The sequence below is a fragment of the Delphinus delphis genome, chromosome 5 (assembly GCF_949987515.2).
Source record: "Delphinus delphis chromosome 5, mDelDel1.2, whole genome shotgun sequence".
In the NCBI taxonomy this organism is placed as follows: Eukaryota; Metazoa; Chordata; class Mammalia; order Artiodactyla; family Delphinidae; genus Delphinus; species Delphinus delphis.
Genome location: NC_082687.1, coordinates 44879912 through 44899254, shown reverse-complemented (window position 1 = coordinate 44899254; position 19343 = coordinate 44879912). Strand labels below are relative to the sequence as shown.

Sequence of the window (19343 nt, the reverse complement as noted above, 5' to 3'; positions counted from 1 at the left end):
GCTGCCATGTAACATTGATCAGAGTTCCCTGTGCTATATAGTAGGTCCTTGTTGTTTATCTGTTTTAATATACATGCATTTTTCACAGTTGTAACCAGCAGCTATGTACAGGCATATCTCGGAAATGTTGTGGGTTCGGTTTCAGACCACTGCAATAAAGTGACTATTGCAATAAAGCAAGTCATGAGGTTTTTGGTTTCTCAGTGCACATAAAAATTGTTTGCACTATATTGTAGTCTGTTAAGTGTGCAATAGCTTTATGTCTTAAAAAAACAACGTACGTGGGCTTCCCTGGTGGCGCAGTGGTTGGGAGTCCGCCTGCCGATGCAGGGGACACGGGTTCGTGCCCCGGTCCAGGAGGATCCCACATGCCGCGGAGCGGCTGGGCTCGTGAGCCATGGCCGCTGAGCCTGCGCGTCCGGAGCCTGTGCTCTGCAACGGGAGGGACCACAACAGTGAGAGGCCCACATACCGCAAAAAAAAAAAAAAAAAAAAAAAAAAAAAAACAAATAAAACAAACGTACGTACCTTAGTTAAAAATACTTTATTGGGACTTCCCTGGTGGTCCAGTGGTTAGGGCTTCGCGCTGTCACTGCCAAGGGCCTGAGTTTGATCCCTGGTCGGGGAACTAAGATCCCACAAGCTGTGAGGTGTGGCCAAAAAAAAAAAGAAACTTTATTGCTAAAAAATGCCAACCATCATTTGACAGCATAGGGTTGCCGCAAACCTTCAGTTTGTTTTTAAAAAAAAAAAAAAGAAAAGAAAAAGCAATCATCTGCAAAGCACAGTTAAGCAAAGTGCAAGGAAATGAGTTATGCCTGTATTTCTTTGTTGTTTCTCATATCACTTTGTGTATTTCCATGTGTTGGCAAATAATTGGAAGAATCCACATAATTGTCATTTTTAATGGCTAAATAGCATTCCATTATGTTTGTGTAACTTAATTTTTATTGGAGTATAGTTGCTTTACAATGCTGTGTTGGTTTCTGCTGTACAGCAAAATGAATCAGTTATATATATGCATATATCCCCCTTTTTTTTGGATTTCCTTCCCATTTAGGTCACCACAGAGCACTGAGTAGAGTTCCCTGTGCTATACAGTAGGTTCTCATTAGTTATCTATTTTCTACATAGCATATATGTCAATTCCAGTCTCCCAGTTCATCCCCCACCCTTCTCTGACTCCCCACCCCATATCCATATGTCCATTGTGTAACTTAATTTGATTGGCCGTTTTCCTGTTGTGGATATGGGCAATAACCAGCAGGAGGTAGAGTTACTGCTTGGTAAACTAAGTATGACTTCCAAGGCTTTGACTGGGACGAGGTCTGTTTTTCATGTTATTGTTAATAACAATAATGTTGTGCTCTTGACATTTTATAATTTTTAAAGCATTTTCTCACTTATTTTTTCATTTGATCATCCCAAGAAACCTTCCTGTGGAAGTGGGATTAAGAGCTCAGTGCAGTGCCTAACCAGTACATAGATGGTGATCAGGAAATGTCGGGCAAAGGAATGACTTGATTCTGGTGCCCTAAGGTCTACTTGAATCCCCTTCCAGTGCATCCTATGCTAATTACATCAAGGATCTTCTTAGTGTGACTCATTTTTTTTGCTTCTTATCTCTTCTCTTTCACCTTCTATTTCATTCCATCTGGCCCTATTCTTCTATCTCTATATTTTTTCAATTTTCTTGTGTCTTCTTTTTTTTTTTTTTTAACACCTTTATTTTCCTTATCTTCTTTTTCGGCAATGCACATTCTTTTCTCATTTCTCATCTGTCACCCTGTCTCCTATTGCTTGAACTATGAGTTGCATATCCAGTCTCTCTCTGGAACTTTCAGTGATTGTCTCTCCCTTGTTCTCTGAATTTGTGTTTTATTTAAGGGACCACGATGTCTGCTGAAGGGTGATTGAATATTTCAAGGCATTTCTTTTCTTTGAACTTTTACTTTCAGAAAAAAAAAAGAACATGACCTATTTTTAAATTGAGACCTTCCTAAATTAAAAAAAAGAACTTGTATTTTCTCCTTCATGTGACTTTTCCTAAACAATATCTTATATAGCTTTAGAAATGACCTTACTTACAAGTTTTCCACTTGGCAGGGCTCCCAATGAAGTTACAATTGCTGTTGTCTTCATAAGAACTACAGGCCAGGAGCTGAATTGCAGAGAAGACTTTGAGTGTTCATGCTTAAAGAACACAACTGAATTTAGGCTCATAGGCTATCCTCTTAAGTACTAGAGACAGCAAAATTGCTATGGCTACACTTATCTACTTTTCTTACACACATGTAAATCTCTGTGTTTACATGTAATGGGGCAAAAATAGTGACTTAGATGTAAGTATGACCATCAGTATCAATGTCAATCCTGATTGGGCCTGCCACAGATAAAGAATAATCACTAATGTTTACTGAGCACTTCCTATGTACCAGCTCCTCACATACATTATTTCATTTAATCCTGACTGCAACCCTGGGAGGTCAGTCCTATGATTAGTAGCATTTCCATTTTACAACCCAAGAGACTGGATGAGAGACATTAACCAAGTTACTCAGTGTTTCACAGCTAAAACGCAGTAGACCTGGGCTTTGAAGCAGTGCCACTACAGAGGGCACGCGTGTGAACACCGTCATCAGACTTCATCATCCGATCTAGTTCCAATAGGACCTTCTCTGCTTCTCAGCAATTGTATTACTTACAACTCTTTTTGATGCGTTGTCACCTTGCTCACCATGACCTTTCCATGTGTACTCACTATACTTTCCCTCAACTCAACTCTCACTCGGATCAGTTGACATCTTTGCTTTCTTTTGTGTTTAGAAGATTAACATAATCTCCTAAAAACAACAACAGCAAAAAAACTCCCCCACTTTTTCTCCGCAGATGTCTCTGTATCTTCTTCTAAATACCGTTTTCCTCATCGCTTCCTTTGAGAAAGGATCTCCCTCACCCTGGCCCGGGGGAACTCCTCCATCTGTGATCCAGAGCTGCTTTGTCCCATCACCCTCAAGAGGTGGTCTAGCCCAATAGTTATTTCCTCTTTTGGTTACTCATTTCATCTCCTTCCTTCCCTCTTTATCTTTCCTTCTATTCTTCCTCCCTGACCCCCTTTCCTTTAGGACCTTAGTGTCTTGATCCAATGCTCATTTCTGTTTTCTCCTTAGAGTCTATCTCAAGTCCACACATGGTCATCATCTCCAGACTCTCATTTCTATCTGTCTACCTTCTGGACATTTGATCCACAGGAACAACATACTCAGAAACCTCCAAAGAAACCTCCCCCACCAGGTCCTTCCTTCCTTCTCCTGACTCTCTTGTCCATCCACTACTGATTTTTTCAATCAGCGTAATTCAAAACTGAGTACAGTTGACCCTTGAACAATGTGCGTATGAACTACACAGGTCCACTTATATGCAGATATTTTCCACTAGTATATATTACAGTACTACATGGTCCATGGTTGGTTGAATCTGAGGATGCAGAGGATGGGGGTGGGGCCGACTATAAGTTATACTCAGATTAGCCCCTGCATTGTTCAAGGATCAACTGTAATTCAAAATTGAGTTACACCTGCTTCCTTCCCACCCCTATTCCGTATTTTAATCATTGCCACATCTTGCAAAGTTAAAGTCCCTCTTATTCCCTTTGGATAAAATATTCTCTGGTCCTCCTTAGACATTAATTGCATTTTAAGTGTGGCTTTCTTCTGACATTGGACCTTGTCATGAGCATCTTGAGGGAAGGGTCTGACTCTGACTCAGTGCTCTATCTCCAGCAGCAACTTCCATAGTGCCTCACACCCAACTCACATGCCATAAATGTTGATCGAAGTGAACTTTTTTCTATTTTGGAGGTAAGGCAAGAGTAAAACATAAACTGATGGGAGGTCAGGTACAAGGCAGGAGTGGTGCTCATGTTTCCTTGTTGGCAGCAAGAACTGGCACTAGAACTAAGGAGAGAGCCTTGCTCTTACATCTGACACTGCCTCTCACCCACTCCTTCTTCCAGCTGTCTGTCTCCGTGGGTCCTACTGCAGCCTTCTCACCACATTTGTAAGTTTGTCAACACTGGGTGGAAATCACTGTCCTATAACGCTAAGGCCAATCTGTTGTAGTAGGTTTTGTTGTTGATGATGATTGGTTTTTTCAGGGTAAAACAATAGCCACAGACACTGAAAAAATGGGAAGTTTTGTTTGTCTGTTTTGTTTTGTTTTTGTACTAACTCAGAGCTAACCCTAAACCCTAACCCTAAAAAGAACACGTGATTTCTAAAGACCTCATGGGTGGGCTAGGACCAAAGTGATGATCAAAAGGGGAAGAGAGGAGCCTTCTTTTTCTTCTGCCATTCATAAACATATGACATAATAACATTTTCTAGATTCCTGCTGTACTTGTCTCACAAGTAGAACCCTGTCAATTTTAAAAGTGGCATCAGAATTCAGTCTATACACACTTTAAGGACCCAGAGCTTCAGCACGGAATCATTCCTTTTTCACCCGATGAGGAGCAGATACAAGTGCTGATTATTTTAACAGCTTCCAAACACATGTAATGTGATTTCATTAAGAACCTAATCGACTGATAGGACATTATTAAAAATCTCACTATGTGTCTAAAATTGTCTTTATAGGTCCATTATTTATCAGCTAAGGAGTCACTGCCCCATAAAACCAACATCCAAAGCCACTGCTTCACCAGTACACATTTCCTTTAATATCTTCAAGCTTTTTTTCACTTCGCTCCAAAGATGTGAAATAAGTCATTTCACTGCCGTGTGCTTCCATCCATCACGCTTGTGCGTAATCCTCACTGATCCTTGAAGCAGAGCCTTTGTGATTTGAACATAACATCACATGGTGATGACCACATATAATTTCCTCACAGCTGCAGGGTGACATATTAGAGGATATTGCCGCTGCTGAGTCAAAATATTAATTCTTTATGTATTTACATTTTTAGTATGTATGCATGCTGTGCATATTTAGAAAACAAATGGAATCTTCTGCTTGCTTAAAAACAAGAAGTGCATTTATTTCAGCTCGAGTCGATACTCCATTTCCAGGCTCCCTTATAGTGTGTTCCTTACTTTGTTTAAAGTGCTGATTCACCAGGTTTGTTAGCAAGCAGGCACACACACAAACAACTGGAAGTCCACCTGCCCTTCCCCCTCCACATGTTTATTATATACCAGTAATCTGAAACAGACTACACCTAAATGTATCCTGGGTCCCTCTCCTCTCCTTGTCATCCTTAATAAGTCTTTTATTTAAAGACTCTTTACTATAATTGAAATAGTGACAAATAAGGATTTACTTACTGAGAAGCTATGGGAGGACTCTGAGAGACGGGCTTCAGAATAGGCTCTGTTTTTAAGCAATTAATGGATGCATGCTCACCATTTAGACATATTTGAGGTTAGCCTCCTTTTTTGATTACAGACAGGAAGGTCAGATGCAAATGCCTTCCTGCACAGATGGGGCTTTTATGATGGGCCGTTAATCCTTGCAGAGGCTGCTAGATTGGTGGGTTGGAAACTCAATTCCCCTATTTTAGTAACTGTGGTCCTGGTACAAATTAAGCAGTGACAGTATAAACTTCCTGTAGTGGATCCTGTGAACTCGTTCCAGACATCCATCACCTGTGGGGAGGAATGGGAGTGGAAGGTGGGGTGAGGACGATTACAGAAGAATTCACTCTGCGGTTTCTGAGAACCTTTCTGAGAGGCCTTTCTGAGAACACTGGCATTTTAAGGACACCGTTTCTGACAGTTGTGCTCCTACCAGTGTGGGTCCAGCAAGGATCTGAATCAGGATTTGTCAGATGACACCACCTACCAAGAGGAGTTCAAGACTTGCTTCCCAATCAGCTTAATTCTTCGAAAATATGCCCCTAGATTTTACTGTGCGTCAAGTGACCGGTGTCGTAGCAGTTCCCTGGGACACATAGTCAGTCACCTCCTGCAGCGCCTGGAGATGGGCTCCTAACACCTCTTAACTATGTTTAGATTGTATAATTAATACATCTGGCTGGCCATGGGGAGATTTCTCTCTTCATTCTCTCAAACTGTACTGACAAGGCCGCTGTAAATTGCCACGCACACAGCCAAGTAGTGCCCTGTTCCTCTTAGCCTGGAGTGGATTTTGAGAACCAAGTGGTGCGGTCCAGGTGAAGCTTCTCATGGGCCTCCGAATTCCCCACAATTTCCTAGTATTTTGACTCCAATGTTTTTTTTTTCTTTCATTTAACAAATTGATAAGGGCTCCCTGCTAGGTACTACTGATTTTGCCAAATTCTACTTTTGTTTGAATCTTAAAGGCGTTTTAGAAGCTGACAGTTTGTGGAAAGGTCTTCCCTGGTCGTGCCTGAAAGACGAACCACTGGTGTGTTGGTTTTCTTTCTCAGGGGACACCTGAGATCTCCGTCCCTGGTCACAGAAGCCTTCGTATACTTACACTGTAGTATTCTTAGTTTTCCTAATATGCCTACTCTAGCATAATAAGCCTAAGGGGGAGGGGAACAGAAACATAGGGACCCCTCTCCTCGCCCCAGAAAAGTTCACACTGAAAGCTGCTGTGTGTCAGAGTTTTCTTGGATTGTTGGTTCTTTGCTGTGGTTTTAATGTCTTCTGCCATCACTAGTTACCTTTCATACAACAATTTCTCATTTAAACCGGTAGTAATAACACAGAGACTTCAGTAGATAGACTGGTATACACATAGAGAAACCCGTTTCCAGTCGCCACGTGGATAAATCCATACACTTTTTCATGACTTACAAGGTATTTCAAAATCAGCACAGCCAGGTCCTGAGTGGCTCTTCCGAATGTTCTTCAAGATGCAGCCATACTGGACTTTTTTCAGTTCCTTGAAGGCATCCGTTCTGTTGCGTTTCTGGGTTTTTGCATGTTTTTCCTCTTCTTGGGACCTCTTCCAAGCTCTCTCACCCTGCCCATCTCCTCCAGCAGCTGACTCCCACTCAGTGTCTCTGTCTCAGCTTCCTCCAGGCAGCTTTACCTGCTTCCTGGACTGAGTTGGTACCCCGTCAGAGACTTCCATGGTCCCTGGGCTTACCTGGTTTGCATTTTACAAAAGTTTGCAATAGTCTCAAGGCAGTCCCGTGTCTAAGCGTCTGCCTTACACTCTCTTGTTGCTCATCCCACTGTGCCACCGTCTCTATTGCCTCATGACAAAGGACTCAGTTTGGAGACGACTTTCTTTAAGTCAAGAAGCCCAGCCCAAGTCCGCTTCACTGTTGGATTCTTGAATATTCCACTCAGCTACCTCCAACCTGTTCCACAGGAGGGGAGGGGAGAGGCAAATTGAATGGTCTCTCTGCTCCTTCTTCCTCTCCAGCTCGAAGGGTTTTTCTAGGCTGGGGTACAGAGGTGGAGAGTGTAGGAGTAGTGTTGGTGGGGGAGGGCCTGGGTCTCCTAGCTCCAATTTCCACATTCAAGTTTGTTTTTTCTTCTATCTTTCACCTGTGCCCTGGGCTCTGTGAATTTGGTATCTGTGCTGGTCTGATTCTGCTAACTTTCTCTGGGAGCACATGGTGGCCTACACTCCCTGGTCTAATGCGGGATAGTTGCAGTGGATGAGGAAAGAACTCACGGGCTGATATCTCAAATTATTATGAGATTACACAGATTTCATACTTAAGTGTAATTATGTATCCAGGGTCCTTATCCCCACCATACTGAAAGCTCTGTGAGTACAGTAGACATTTGAACAGTTTTGTTGTTTGAAAGAAAGAGTTTTTAAATGCTCAGCCTCACTTACAGTAAAAGAAATCCAAACCAAAGCAACTATGTAACACCAATCTTCACCAACCAAATTAGCCAAGATCATTTTATTATTTTAAAATTTCCTTGAACAACAAGGTCTTACTGTATAGCACAGGGAACTATATTCAATATCCTGTGATAAACCACAGTGGAAAAGAATATGAAAAAGAATGTATATATATGTATAACTGAGTCATTTGCAGCAGTAATTAACACAACACTGTAATTCAACTATACCTCAATAAAAAATAAATTTAAAAATATTTCCTAGTGCAGGCAAAGTTACAATGAAACAGTCTCAAGAATGTATCTTGGATGTAACTTTTTTTAAAATAAATTTATTTATTTATGTTTGGCTGTGTTGGGTCTTCACTGCTGCGCGCGGGCTTTCTCTAGTTGCTGCAAGCGGCGGCTACTCTTCATTGTGGTGTGTGGGCTTCTTAAGGCGGTGGCTTCTCTTGTTGCGGAGCATGGGCTCTAAGTGCACAGGCTTCAGTAGTTGTGGCTCGCGGGCTCTAGAGCGCAAGCTCAGTAGTTGTGGTGCATGGGCTTAGTTGCTTCGCAGCATGTGGGATCTTCCCGGACCAGGGCTCGAACCCGTGTCCCCTGCATTGGCAGGCAGACTGTTAACCACTGCACCACCAGGGAAGCCTGACTTTGTCTTTTAGCAAATAATCTAAAATGCACAAGGGTCTTATCATGGCCTTCATTATAAAAGTGTGCAAATTGGAAGTAAATGATCAAGTATAAGAAAAATGGTAAAGTTTTATTTGTTTATTCAATGCTGGAATATTATACAACCCTTAAAAATGATGTTTACGAACAGTCCCTAATGACACGTGGAAATGCTGATGGTACTGAGTGAAAAAAAGTTATTATATGACAATATTTAATAAAATCTCATCTGTGTAAAAATCTACATATGGAAAGTTGTATAGAAAAAGAACTAAGAGAAAAATATCTGTTAATAGTTATTTATTCTAAAAGGCCCACATGGGGGGATTTTTATGTTCATTTATACTATGTAAAATTGTTTTTCATATTTTCTTCCACGGCTGACTTTGTAGTCAGAAAAATAAAACCGTAAGCTCCCTGTTTTTTGTTTGTTTGTTTGTTTGTTTGCATTACGCGGGCCTCTCACTGTTGTGGCCTCTCCCGTTGCGGAGCACAGGCTCCGGACGCGCAGGCTCAGCGGCCATGGCTCACGGGCCCAGCCGCTCCGCGGCATGTGGGATCCTCCCAGACCGGGGCACGAACCCGCGTCCCCTGCATCGGCAGGCGGACTCTCAACCACTGCGCCACCAGGGAAGCCCAAGCTCCCTGTTTTGAGCCCCCTCTCTGCATAGAAGATCACAGTGGCCTCTGGGGCTGGAGCCTGAAGCTTGCCTACAGTTAGTGCCCAGGGGGACTGGCCACTTGTAGCCTGTCACAACTGAGCAGCCTGCCCTCGGGAACGATGCTTTTCTGATTGTATATCAGAACGCTGGGATTAATCCTCAAGCCCCGTTGCTCTGATTTCTGGCTTCTTTCCCTGTACATCATAACTCATTTTGAGCTCTCCCAAGGAATTCTCTCCTGCAAAGAGATTTTGACTTCAAGCCTCTTAAGACAAAGGTGTTTCCTAGGTTTTAGGAATTTATTTTTCTTTTCTGGTTGGTTTAATAAAAATCAGTCAACCTTCAGATAGACTCCAGAGCAAGGTTTGAGAGCATATTGGTTTTGTGTGGTGTTCTGTTGGCGGCTTGTATAAGACAGAGTTGGGAAGAGAGGTTTGCAGGAATGTATTAACACAGGACCCACTCAGACTGTTGTTTCGGGGTCTATTCACAGGATTGGGTGTTCAGTATGAGTTTCTAAGCCATGGATAAATGAATAAGGAAGAAATACAGGTAGCGAACAAAAAGAGTTGAACTTTGCAGACTCAAGTAGTTACAGTCTCACGTGTAATGTGAAACTGTAAACTAACTCGGATTAATGTGATGCTTTGGGCAACCTGCGGTTGACTGTTTTCTATTTTCAGGTGTCATCTATTGATTTCTCCTTGCCTCTGGGTACTCGCTCCATCGTGCCGTGTGGTACGTCTGGTGATTGATCTGATGCCTCTTTTAAGGCTTAATATGGAGCCATGGAGAGAGGCAGAGGCCTTGAGTGATCATGGAGCCTCTACAACTCCCTCTTTTGTTTTTTTATTGAAGTATAATTGACCTACAACACTATGGTAGTTTCTGGTACACAACATGGTGATTTGATATTTCTATACATTACAAAATGATCACCACGATAAGTCTAGTTACCATCTGTCACCATACAAAGTTGTTATACCATTATTGTCTGTATACCCATGCTGTAGGTTTCATCCCCATGACTTATTTATTTATTTATTTATTCATTTATTTATTTTTAACGTCTTTATTGGGGTATAATTGCTTTACAATGGTGTGTTAGTTTCTGCTTTATAACAAAGTGAATCAGTTATACACATACATATGTTCCCATATCTCTTCCCTCTTGCGTCTCCCTCCCTCCCACCCTCCCTATCCCACCCCTCCAGGTGGTCACAAAGCACCGAGCTGATCTCCCTGTGCTATGCGGCTGCTTCCCACTAGCTATCTATTTTACGTTTGGTAGTGTATATATGTCCATGCCACTCTCCCGCTTTGTCACAGCTTACCCTTCCCCTTCCCCATATCCTCAAGCCCATTCTCTAGTAGGTCTGTGTCTTTATTCCTGTCTTACCCCTAGGTTCTTCATGACTTTTTTTTTTCTTAAATTCCATATATATGTGTTAGCATACAGTATTTGTCTTTCTCTTTCCGACTTACTTCACTCTGTATGACAGACTCCAGGTCCATCCACCTCATTACAAATAGCTCAATTTCATTTCTTTTTATGGCTGAGTAATATTCCATTGTATATATGTGCCACATCTTCTTTATCCATTCATCCAATGATGGACACTTTGGTTGTTTCCATCTCCTGGCTATTGTAAATAGAGCTGCAATGAATATTTTGGTACATGACTCTTTTTGAATTATGGTTTTCTCAGGATATATGCCCAGTAGTGGGATTGCTGGGTCGTATGGTAGTTCTATTTGTAGTTTTTTAAGGAACCTCCATACTGTTCTCCATAGTGGCTGTACCAATTCACATTCCCACCAGCAGTGCAAGAGTGTTCCCTTTTCTCCACACCCTCTCCAGCATTTATTGTTTGTAGATTTTTTGATGATGGCCATTCTGACTGGTGTGAGATGATATCTCATTGAAGTTTTGATTTGCATTTCTCTAATGATTAATGATGTTGAGCATTCTTTCATGTGTTTGTTGGCAATCTGTATATCTTCTTCGGAGAAATGTCTGTTTAGGTCTTCTGCCCATTTTTGGATTGGGTTGTTTGTTTTTTTGTTATTGAGCTGCATGAACTGCTTATAAATTTTGGAGATTAATCCTTTGTCAGTTGCTTCATTTGCAAATATTTTCTCCCATTCTGAGGGTTGTCTTTTGGTCTTGTTTATGGTTTCCTTTGCTGTGCCAAAGCTTTTAAGTTTCATTAGGTCCCATTTGTTTATTTTTGTTTTTATTTCCATTTCTCTAGGAGGTGGGTCAAAAAGGACGTTGCTGTGATTTATGTCATAGAGCGTTCTGCCTCTGTTTATTTTGTCACTGGAAGTTTGTACCTCTTATTCTCCCTCACTTATTTCACTCATCCCGCCTACCCTCTCCCTTCTGGCAACTGTCTGTTTGTTCTTTCCATCTGTGACTCTGTTTCTGTTTTATGTTTGTTCATTTGTTTTTCTTTTTAGATTCCACATCTAAGTGAAATCATATGGCATTTGCCTTTCTCTCTCTAACTTATTTCACTTAGCATAATACCCTCAAAGTCCATCCCTGTTGCTGCAAATGGCAACATTTCATTCTTTCTATGGCTGAGTAATATTCCATTGGATATTTATGCCACATCTTCTTTATCCATTCATCTAGTGATGGACATTTAGGTTGCTTTCATATCTCAGCTTTTATAAATAATGCTGCAGTGAAGATAAGGATGTATATGTCTTTTCAATTTAGTGTTTTTGTTTTCTTCAGAAAAATACCCAGACGTGGAATTGCTGGATCGTGTGGTATTTCTGTTTTTAAGTTTTTGAGAACCCTCCATACTGCTTTCCACAGTGGCTGTACCAGTTCCCATTCTCTCTCTCTGTAACTCTTGAGCCCTTTCCACTGGCTTTTGGTAGCTGTATACCAAAATGATGCAAACAGCCATGTCTGGTTTAAGACCTCCAGAGAATGAGACTTAAGTTAAGAGGATAGAAGAAGTTAAGGGTTGTAAGGAATTTCTACACTTATCAGGCAGTCAGAGGCAGAGAATGATGGAGAGGCGCACCAGGATAAAGCATGCTAAGAGGGGAAAGAAGGTCAAAGAAGGGGGTGATCCGAAGTGTCCTGTGTTGCACACCTTTCAGGTGGGTTAGGAATTAGAGGAGGCCATTACGTTTGGTCATTAGAAGGTGGTCAGAGACCTTTTCAAGAGCAATACAACAGTTGAATTGTGGAGGCTGAAGGCAGATTACAGTGAAGTGAGAAGTTAGGGAGGCAAGGAAGTTGGGTGGTGAAGGAAAGAAAAGAGATGGGGAGGTTGTTGAGAAAAACTTTGTGGGGAGTAGGTAATGCGGAGCATGTTTGGAGGCTGAGGTCGAGGAGAATGAAGAGAGATGGGGGTGAAAGATGCACTAATGTTGCCATAATGTTCAAATAATGTTGAAAATCGGATTAAAAAATGGGGGTGGAGGAATTAGCCATTTCATCCTGTGAAGGGAGATGAAATGAAATAAAGGGTTTGGCAGGAAAGAATCAAAGGTGTTCATGCTTGACGGGCTGAGTCAAGTAGAAGGTGAAATAACCGGGTAGGATGTGGAAGGGTGGGCAGCGTGGGCTGGTGACCAGGGAAGAGTAGCAAGGGTTTCAAAGCTGCTGCCATGAGAGCGGGAAGGAACATCCATAAACCAGCTCTAGGTGCCTTTAGAAGTAATTAATATACATCACACTCTCATTTAAACAGCTCCTAGAGATCCCCATGATCGGGCAAATCCATAAATATTTATTTATTGCACCCACACAATATTCCAGAGATCTGCTTACTTGCTCTTCAAAGCATCCCCTTGGTGATTATTCTTTTTCATTCCTCTAATTGTACACTAGAGAAAGCCTCAGTTAGCTGCAACCAGTTTTTAGACCCCTGCACACCTGCGGATCTTGTTGACGCATGCCGGAGCCCCACACTCTCTGTAAGCACTGGCTTTAAAGAGGAAGAGGCCAAGACTTTTCAAATAATGGAGCCTTGAATCAGTCACGTTTCCTGGGTTTTCAGTTCTAACCTGTACCCACTCATTAAGGTAATCGTAAAACGGAGTTACCTCCACCTGCTCCAGGAACTTTCAAAGTGCTCCTGGCACTGTGAGGAAAGCACAGGAAAAGGAAAACAAAAAGGTTGGCGTTGTGTGGAAACCGTACACTAAGTCAGGGGGAAATAGCCTCCTTATCAGATTTCTCTCAATACAGCCATCATTTCCTTTATAATTTACTGAAGGGCTATAATGGGGATTAATTTGCCTCTTCGGATATCAAGAACTGTTTCTAATATTGGCAAAAGGCAGCCTGTAATTTGAAACTCCTGAAGTTCAGAGAAAGGTCGGAGCCTGTTCACTTGTGTGCTGCTAAAAGAGGATTTTTGCGGAGGACACTCTGGGTTCAACTTCTGGAATGGCTAGAGGTCTCAAAGGCTTCTCATGCGGATGAGTGGGCGCTGGGTATGGGACTGAGATCTCTTCTTCGGCAAAGAACACGTCTCAGGTGATCAGCAATTAAGAAAGTGTATCACTGAGGGTATGGAGAGAAAGACCTGTTTTAACAGATTTCAAGGACAGGTAATCTGTTTTATTGACAAGGATTTTTTAGTCTAAATATCGCTAGAAATCACTATCTACAAGACTGGGATGAAACAAGACCTATGTGGCCGCTGAATGGTGTTTTAGCAACTGCAAACAGTGCTTTGAATCCTACAGGGGAAGATGGACAGGACCTATAACCAGAAGTCTCTTCTCTTTTCCTAGGTCTTTACTCCTTTTTCATTTTGGGGGGTAATTCAGGATTTGTGGCTTTTCTTCCACCTTTGGGATGGAGGATGGTAAATGGGATTTGAAGCATTATTACCACTTAAGGTAGGACAGAGGGCTTTTTCACCTATATGGGGAGCTGAACACAACCAAGTTCTTTAATTAAAGGATGACTCTTACACGGGTGAGAACAAGAGACAGTGCTGGCCATCCCAGTTAATTTGCCCTATAGATTTAATCACAACTGATACAACAGCTTCTGTGAACTGTGTATCATCATGGTCATGAAAATGACTTTCCAACTCAGCTCTTTGTAACTTTACCTCTAGTTAAAGACTAAACTTTCCCCCCAATTCTATTATCAACCAACCTTAATCCCCCCCCCCACCAATGCCTGAGGCTGGTTTGCTGACTCTGGAAGGCCACATCGGGGAGATGAGCTTCGTGGGGCCTCTGAGCACAGCTTAGGAGCTCTGTGAACGACGGGCACATGGTACCCGAGTTCTGTGAGCTCTCGGGGGATATGCTGATATGATGAACTTTCTGTTATCTGATAGTTCTTTCTATACCCCCTGGCAAGTATCTATCACATGCTGCCCTAGGACTTGAAGGTTGTTCAGTCGGAAAGGGATGAAAACTCAGTTGCTGTGCTGGGCCTGGCCATTTGCTAAAAACCTCAAACACGCAATCTGTACAGGTCCCAAGCTTCTGCTTTACTGATGTATACTGCCTTTGCGCTACTCTCCAGCCATCTGTGCTGCAACAGTGGTCATTGCAGTCCCTTTTACCCTTTGGTGTAGAAATGAGACGCTGTGTTCATAGCATCCGTGCCTTCTCTGTGCTCCCATGTGCTCTCCAGACTGCCATCCTCTGTGCCAGCACTGCGCAGCTGCCCTCTACAACACCGGGAGCGTCTGCCTGAGGTGTCAGAATGCCCGGTACCTGCTGCTAGAAGATCGCTGTGTTCCCGAGTGCCCTTCTGGATACTTCGCAGAGAGAGGAGCTTGTAAAAGTGAGTAAGTGCTGGACACAGGAGCTGCCGTGCCCCATGAGCTTCTCTTGGGCAATAGCTGAGAAGGCTGGAACTTCCCGAGAGAGAGAGAGAGGCAGGAAGCACACTGTAGGGCAATAAACCAGACCAGCTAATGCTCTCTGGGCTGGGGCTTTTATTAACGGCTCTTGGGATGCTGCTTTGGAGGGGAATTTGGCTTCATAGGTTCTCTTTATGTCTCTTCCGTCTGCAGAATGTCACTACTCCTGCAGAACCTGCCGGGGCAGAGGACCCTTTTCCTGCTCCTCATGTGACACCGACCTCGTTCTGTCCCATCTTGGCACCTGCAGCACTGCCTGCTTCCCAGGGCACTATCTCGATGACAACCACACTTGTCAGCGTAAGTTTTTTTGTTTTTTGGGTTTTTTTTTTGCTGTACGTGGGCCTCTCACTGCTGGGGCCTCTCCCGTTGCGGAGCACAGGCTCCGGACGCGCAGGCTCAGCAGCCATGGCTCACGGGCCCAGCCGCTCCGCGGCATGTGGGATCTTCCCGGACCGGGGCACGAAGCCGTGTCCCCCGCATCGGCAGGCGGACTCTCAACCACTGCGCCACTAGGGAAGCCCATTGTCAGCGTAAGTTTTAAAAAATGAACTTTCTCTCCTTTCCTGCTCTTCTGGAGTCATTGAAGAAAACAGGGATTTTTTGCTTCCATATTTTCACCTGGTAGCCTTTATTTTTAGAAAAGAAAGAAAATGAATCTACAAAGCATATGGATGCCATTAGCAGATTATAACTCAGATATGGGCCTAATTGGAAGTGCTGGACTAGGGATCTCCTCTGCAAGAGAGGAGCTGTGTGTTCTTGGGTCAGTCATTTAACCTCTCTGTTCTCTAGTTATCTCATTAAAATCATAAAATTGTTAGTCTAGTTTATTCCTGTGGTTTCTGTCAGTGATCCAATTCCAAGATCCTAAGCAGAGAGTGGAGCTCATTCTAGTATAAAGGCCTGAACCTCAGCACTTCTCTGGGTTTAATTTGTTTTTGACATGTATTTGTTAAATACTGACAGTATGCAAGGCTTGATATGCTACAAAGGATTCAGTTTCTGCCCAAACAGTAGTTTATTTTGTCTTGAATGAAAGTTACTTGTATAGATGTCTTAGTTCTCAAATAAGTTAAAATATGATTAATTACCTGAGTCATGCACAAACAAAGAGTTAGGATAAATTAGGGCAAGGGCAAATCTGGGTGGAAAAAAAATTAGGAAGTGATTCACAGATGAAGGAACAGTTTTGCAATAGGCTGAGGCAGCTTACTTTATTTCAATCAGTAAAGTGTCAGTTGCCAAAAAACTGTGGTATACTTTTCTCATTTTGAAAATGACAGTTAACAAATACAGTACTGATATTTCAGTTTTCTGTCCTAGGAAGTACCATGTTGAAGGAATTATAGAGTAATGGTTAGGAGAGTGGGCTCTAGAATAAGGTAACTAAAGTTCAAATCCTAACTGCCACTTAACTAGCTTTGTGCCCTTGAGCAGGTGAATTAACCACTAGGCCTCAGTTTCCTTTTTCTATAAAAGGGAGATTATAATAGTGCCTACCTCGAATGTTACTGCACTTAGCACAGACCCTAGCAGAGAATAAGCTCTCAGTATAGCTACTGTTGTTATCATCATCGTCATGTGAAATGAGAGGCAAATCGAGTAGTAAAAGATATTTATATTTAATAGATACAAAGATAGGTATTACTGTTAGTTTATGGAGATTCTTGCAAGGATTTGCATTTGAAATGAAGTTATATGGAACCCACCATTTTGCATCATCTGTTGAGATACCAGAGATAAAAATCCCTTTTGGGGGGGCTTCCCTGGTGGCGCAGTGGTTGAGAGTCCGCCTGCCAATGCAGGGCACACGGGTTCGTGCCCTGGTCCGGGAAGATCCCACATGCCTTGGAGTGGCTGGGCCCATGAGCCTGTGCGTCCAGGGCCTGTGCTCCACGACGGGAGAGGCCACAACAGTAAGAGGCCTGCGTACCACGCACACACACACACCAAAAAAAAAAAAAAAAAAAAAAAATCCCTTTTGGATCCATGAAAAGAGTTTTTTGGTTTTTTTTTTTTTACTTTTGTAACAAAAACTTTGCTTGGTATATATCAACTGTCTGCCGGAATCTGTAGATTCTGTAACACAAGAGACACGAATGAAACACTTGCATATTCTATTCAAGAGCAAAAGAGTATTGGTGTAGAAGTAGTGACTTAGATATTTGAGGCTCTTCACTGCAGTGGAATCACAGAAATAAAAGTTCAAAAGAAAAAAACGGAATCCCTTATATGGCTTATAGGTGGCAAAACTACGTTGCATTGAAGTATTTCTCTTCTGGGAAGCTTCTGCTCTGCACAAATGCATTCGCTGTGCTACCATGTAAATAAGATTTTATAGACTATTTCAGTTAAATTAAGCATCTTCTAACTTTAGTCCTTTGCTAAAGCTTAGGTTTCCTTCATCCAAAGACTGAATAAGGTAAGGTATGCCCCCAAGTTGGGCTATTTGAGTTTCTAATACATAAAAAAAATTCACAATGTCCCTTTCTACTGCTCATCATTATAGACAATTATAGGCCTGACAATTTTAGGAATTGTGCAGTAAAGGGCTTTTAAGGAAATATAATCAACATTAAGGGGAGGCATTAATAACCATATTATAGAAGAAAGTAAGAGCTTCAGAGCTGTCTAGATTCTGATTACAGGAACCTTTAGAAATTGTGTACTGAGCTCTAAAATTTCAGGATAACCAGTTGAGAAGGAACTTTCAAGAAGAGATGATAAATGAGGTTCTCAGTACTTGAAACCGTAGTGCCCTAGAGTAGGAGGAAGACTCCAGCACACCTGAGCCAACCTTGCACCCAGGGCAGAGATTCTCTCTCATCCCCTCACAGGCTGCTACAGATGAGGAAGGAAGCCAGGTGCATCGGTGGGGATGAGGGCTGTTTCTCATCAGCCCTAGAGCCTCCTTCTGGAGCAGTGTAGAATGGCTCCTCCCTCATTCACACGATTCCCTTCCGAAGTCTGACATTAGCTTGGACTTCTCTGTTCTGAGCAGGACTGGAGTCAGTGGAGTATTGAGCAGAAAGGGGGGACCGTCTCAGAGGTCAGGAGGGAGATGGGGCATCATAGGCTGTGAGGTTCCCTCCTCCTCAATGAACGATATTTAAAGTATCAATACATCTCTGCTTCCCTCACTGCTTTCTGGTCCCCTCGGCCCCTTCTTCACTGTCCTCTTAGCTCTTTCCATGGGGTCACTGACCTCGGAGAGCTGCACCTGCTATTCCAGACGTTGTCACACCAACGTGACTGCAGTAAGACTAATACCCTCTGGTCTGAATATTGTAAGAGGGAGAAAAGGCTCCTCACCCACACTCCTCTGAATGGGGAAGCTAGAACCCAAGGGGTTTGGTTATGTGCAGAACTACTTTGAGTGAGACAAGGTCACTTGGGGATTGCCTTGGAGACGGCTGAGGGGTTCGATTAAAGAGGAAGAAGCATTCGAAGAGAAGTGATGGAAGCCCCCTGCTTCTTAGTGTGACCCCACTGCATCCCTCCAAATCCTCCATATAGTCTTTTAACATTTCCAAATGCTCGGCGGGACCCCATTTCTTTTGGGAGTCAGTGAAGGAGCTGAGTTATGCTTTGGGAATGAGACTTCATGGAAGGATTCAAGACCACGGAGGCAGACAGAAGCTTGAGGAAGTAAACTACAAGAAACTCTCAGCTGTCAGTACAGGGGACTTGTTTTGCAGCTCCATGTCCAGCAGGGCGTCCAGCTGACATTGAGGTTACATGAAGGCTCTTCAGTTTAAGATTGTGTTAGTTTCTTTAGTAACCATGTCAACTTAACTCTGCGTGTATCCTATGTAAGTGTATGTGTCATATTTAAATATCATTAGCATAATTTCTTTGTTTTCATTAAAGTAATTAATAAAAATATTGGCCAACTAAGAAATTAAGACTTCATCATAATACTCTACTAAAGACATTCATTTCCAATTACAAAGATTTACTGACAACTTTCTGAGTATGTGTTTCAACCATCTTCAAATCCACTTACAGCTGGTAGACCCCACTTCATTTTTGTATTCACAAGTTTATATTTAGGGTTTTTGTCAAACCCTTTGGCAAAATTAAGATACAACATGTGTAGAAATCCTACCTCCCAAAAGGATAAAAGTTTAGTCTCATATAAGTTTCCAATAAAAATATCTTTTCTAATATTTTCAAACTGTTTGAAAATCCAGTCTAGAATTTTCCTAGGACCTTTAATTACAAGTCTACATATTCTAACAAATATTTTATACCAATGGCTTTTCTTGTAGGTGAAACAAAAGGAATTTCTTTTTATTTTAGAGGGAGGTCATTTTTCTGCACTGTGCCACACACTTTGATATCCTTTAGCA

General features: G+C 42.3%; 1 protein-coding gene across 1 annotated transcript in view; it reads left to right on the top strand.

The window, feature by feature from the left end:
• FRAS1 (Fraser extracellular matrix complex subunit 1) overlaps nucleotides 1-19343 on the top strand; it is a 464038-nt gene that overhangs the window by 278432 nt on the left and 166263 nt on the right. Inside the window, exons 21-22 of the mRNA XM_060012300.1 lie at nucleotides 14757-14909; nucleotides 15142-15288. Of these exons, the coding sequence (XP_059868283.1) occupies nucleotides 14757-14909; nucleotides 15142-15288 (300 nt within the window). The remainder of the gene's footprint in view (nucleotides 1-14756; nucleotides 14910-15141; nucleotides 15289-19343) is intronic.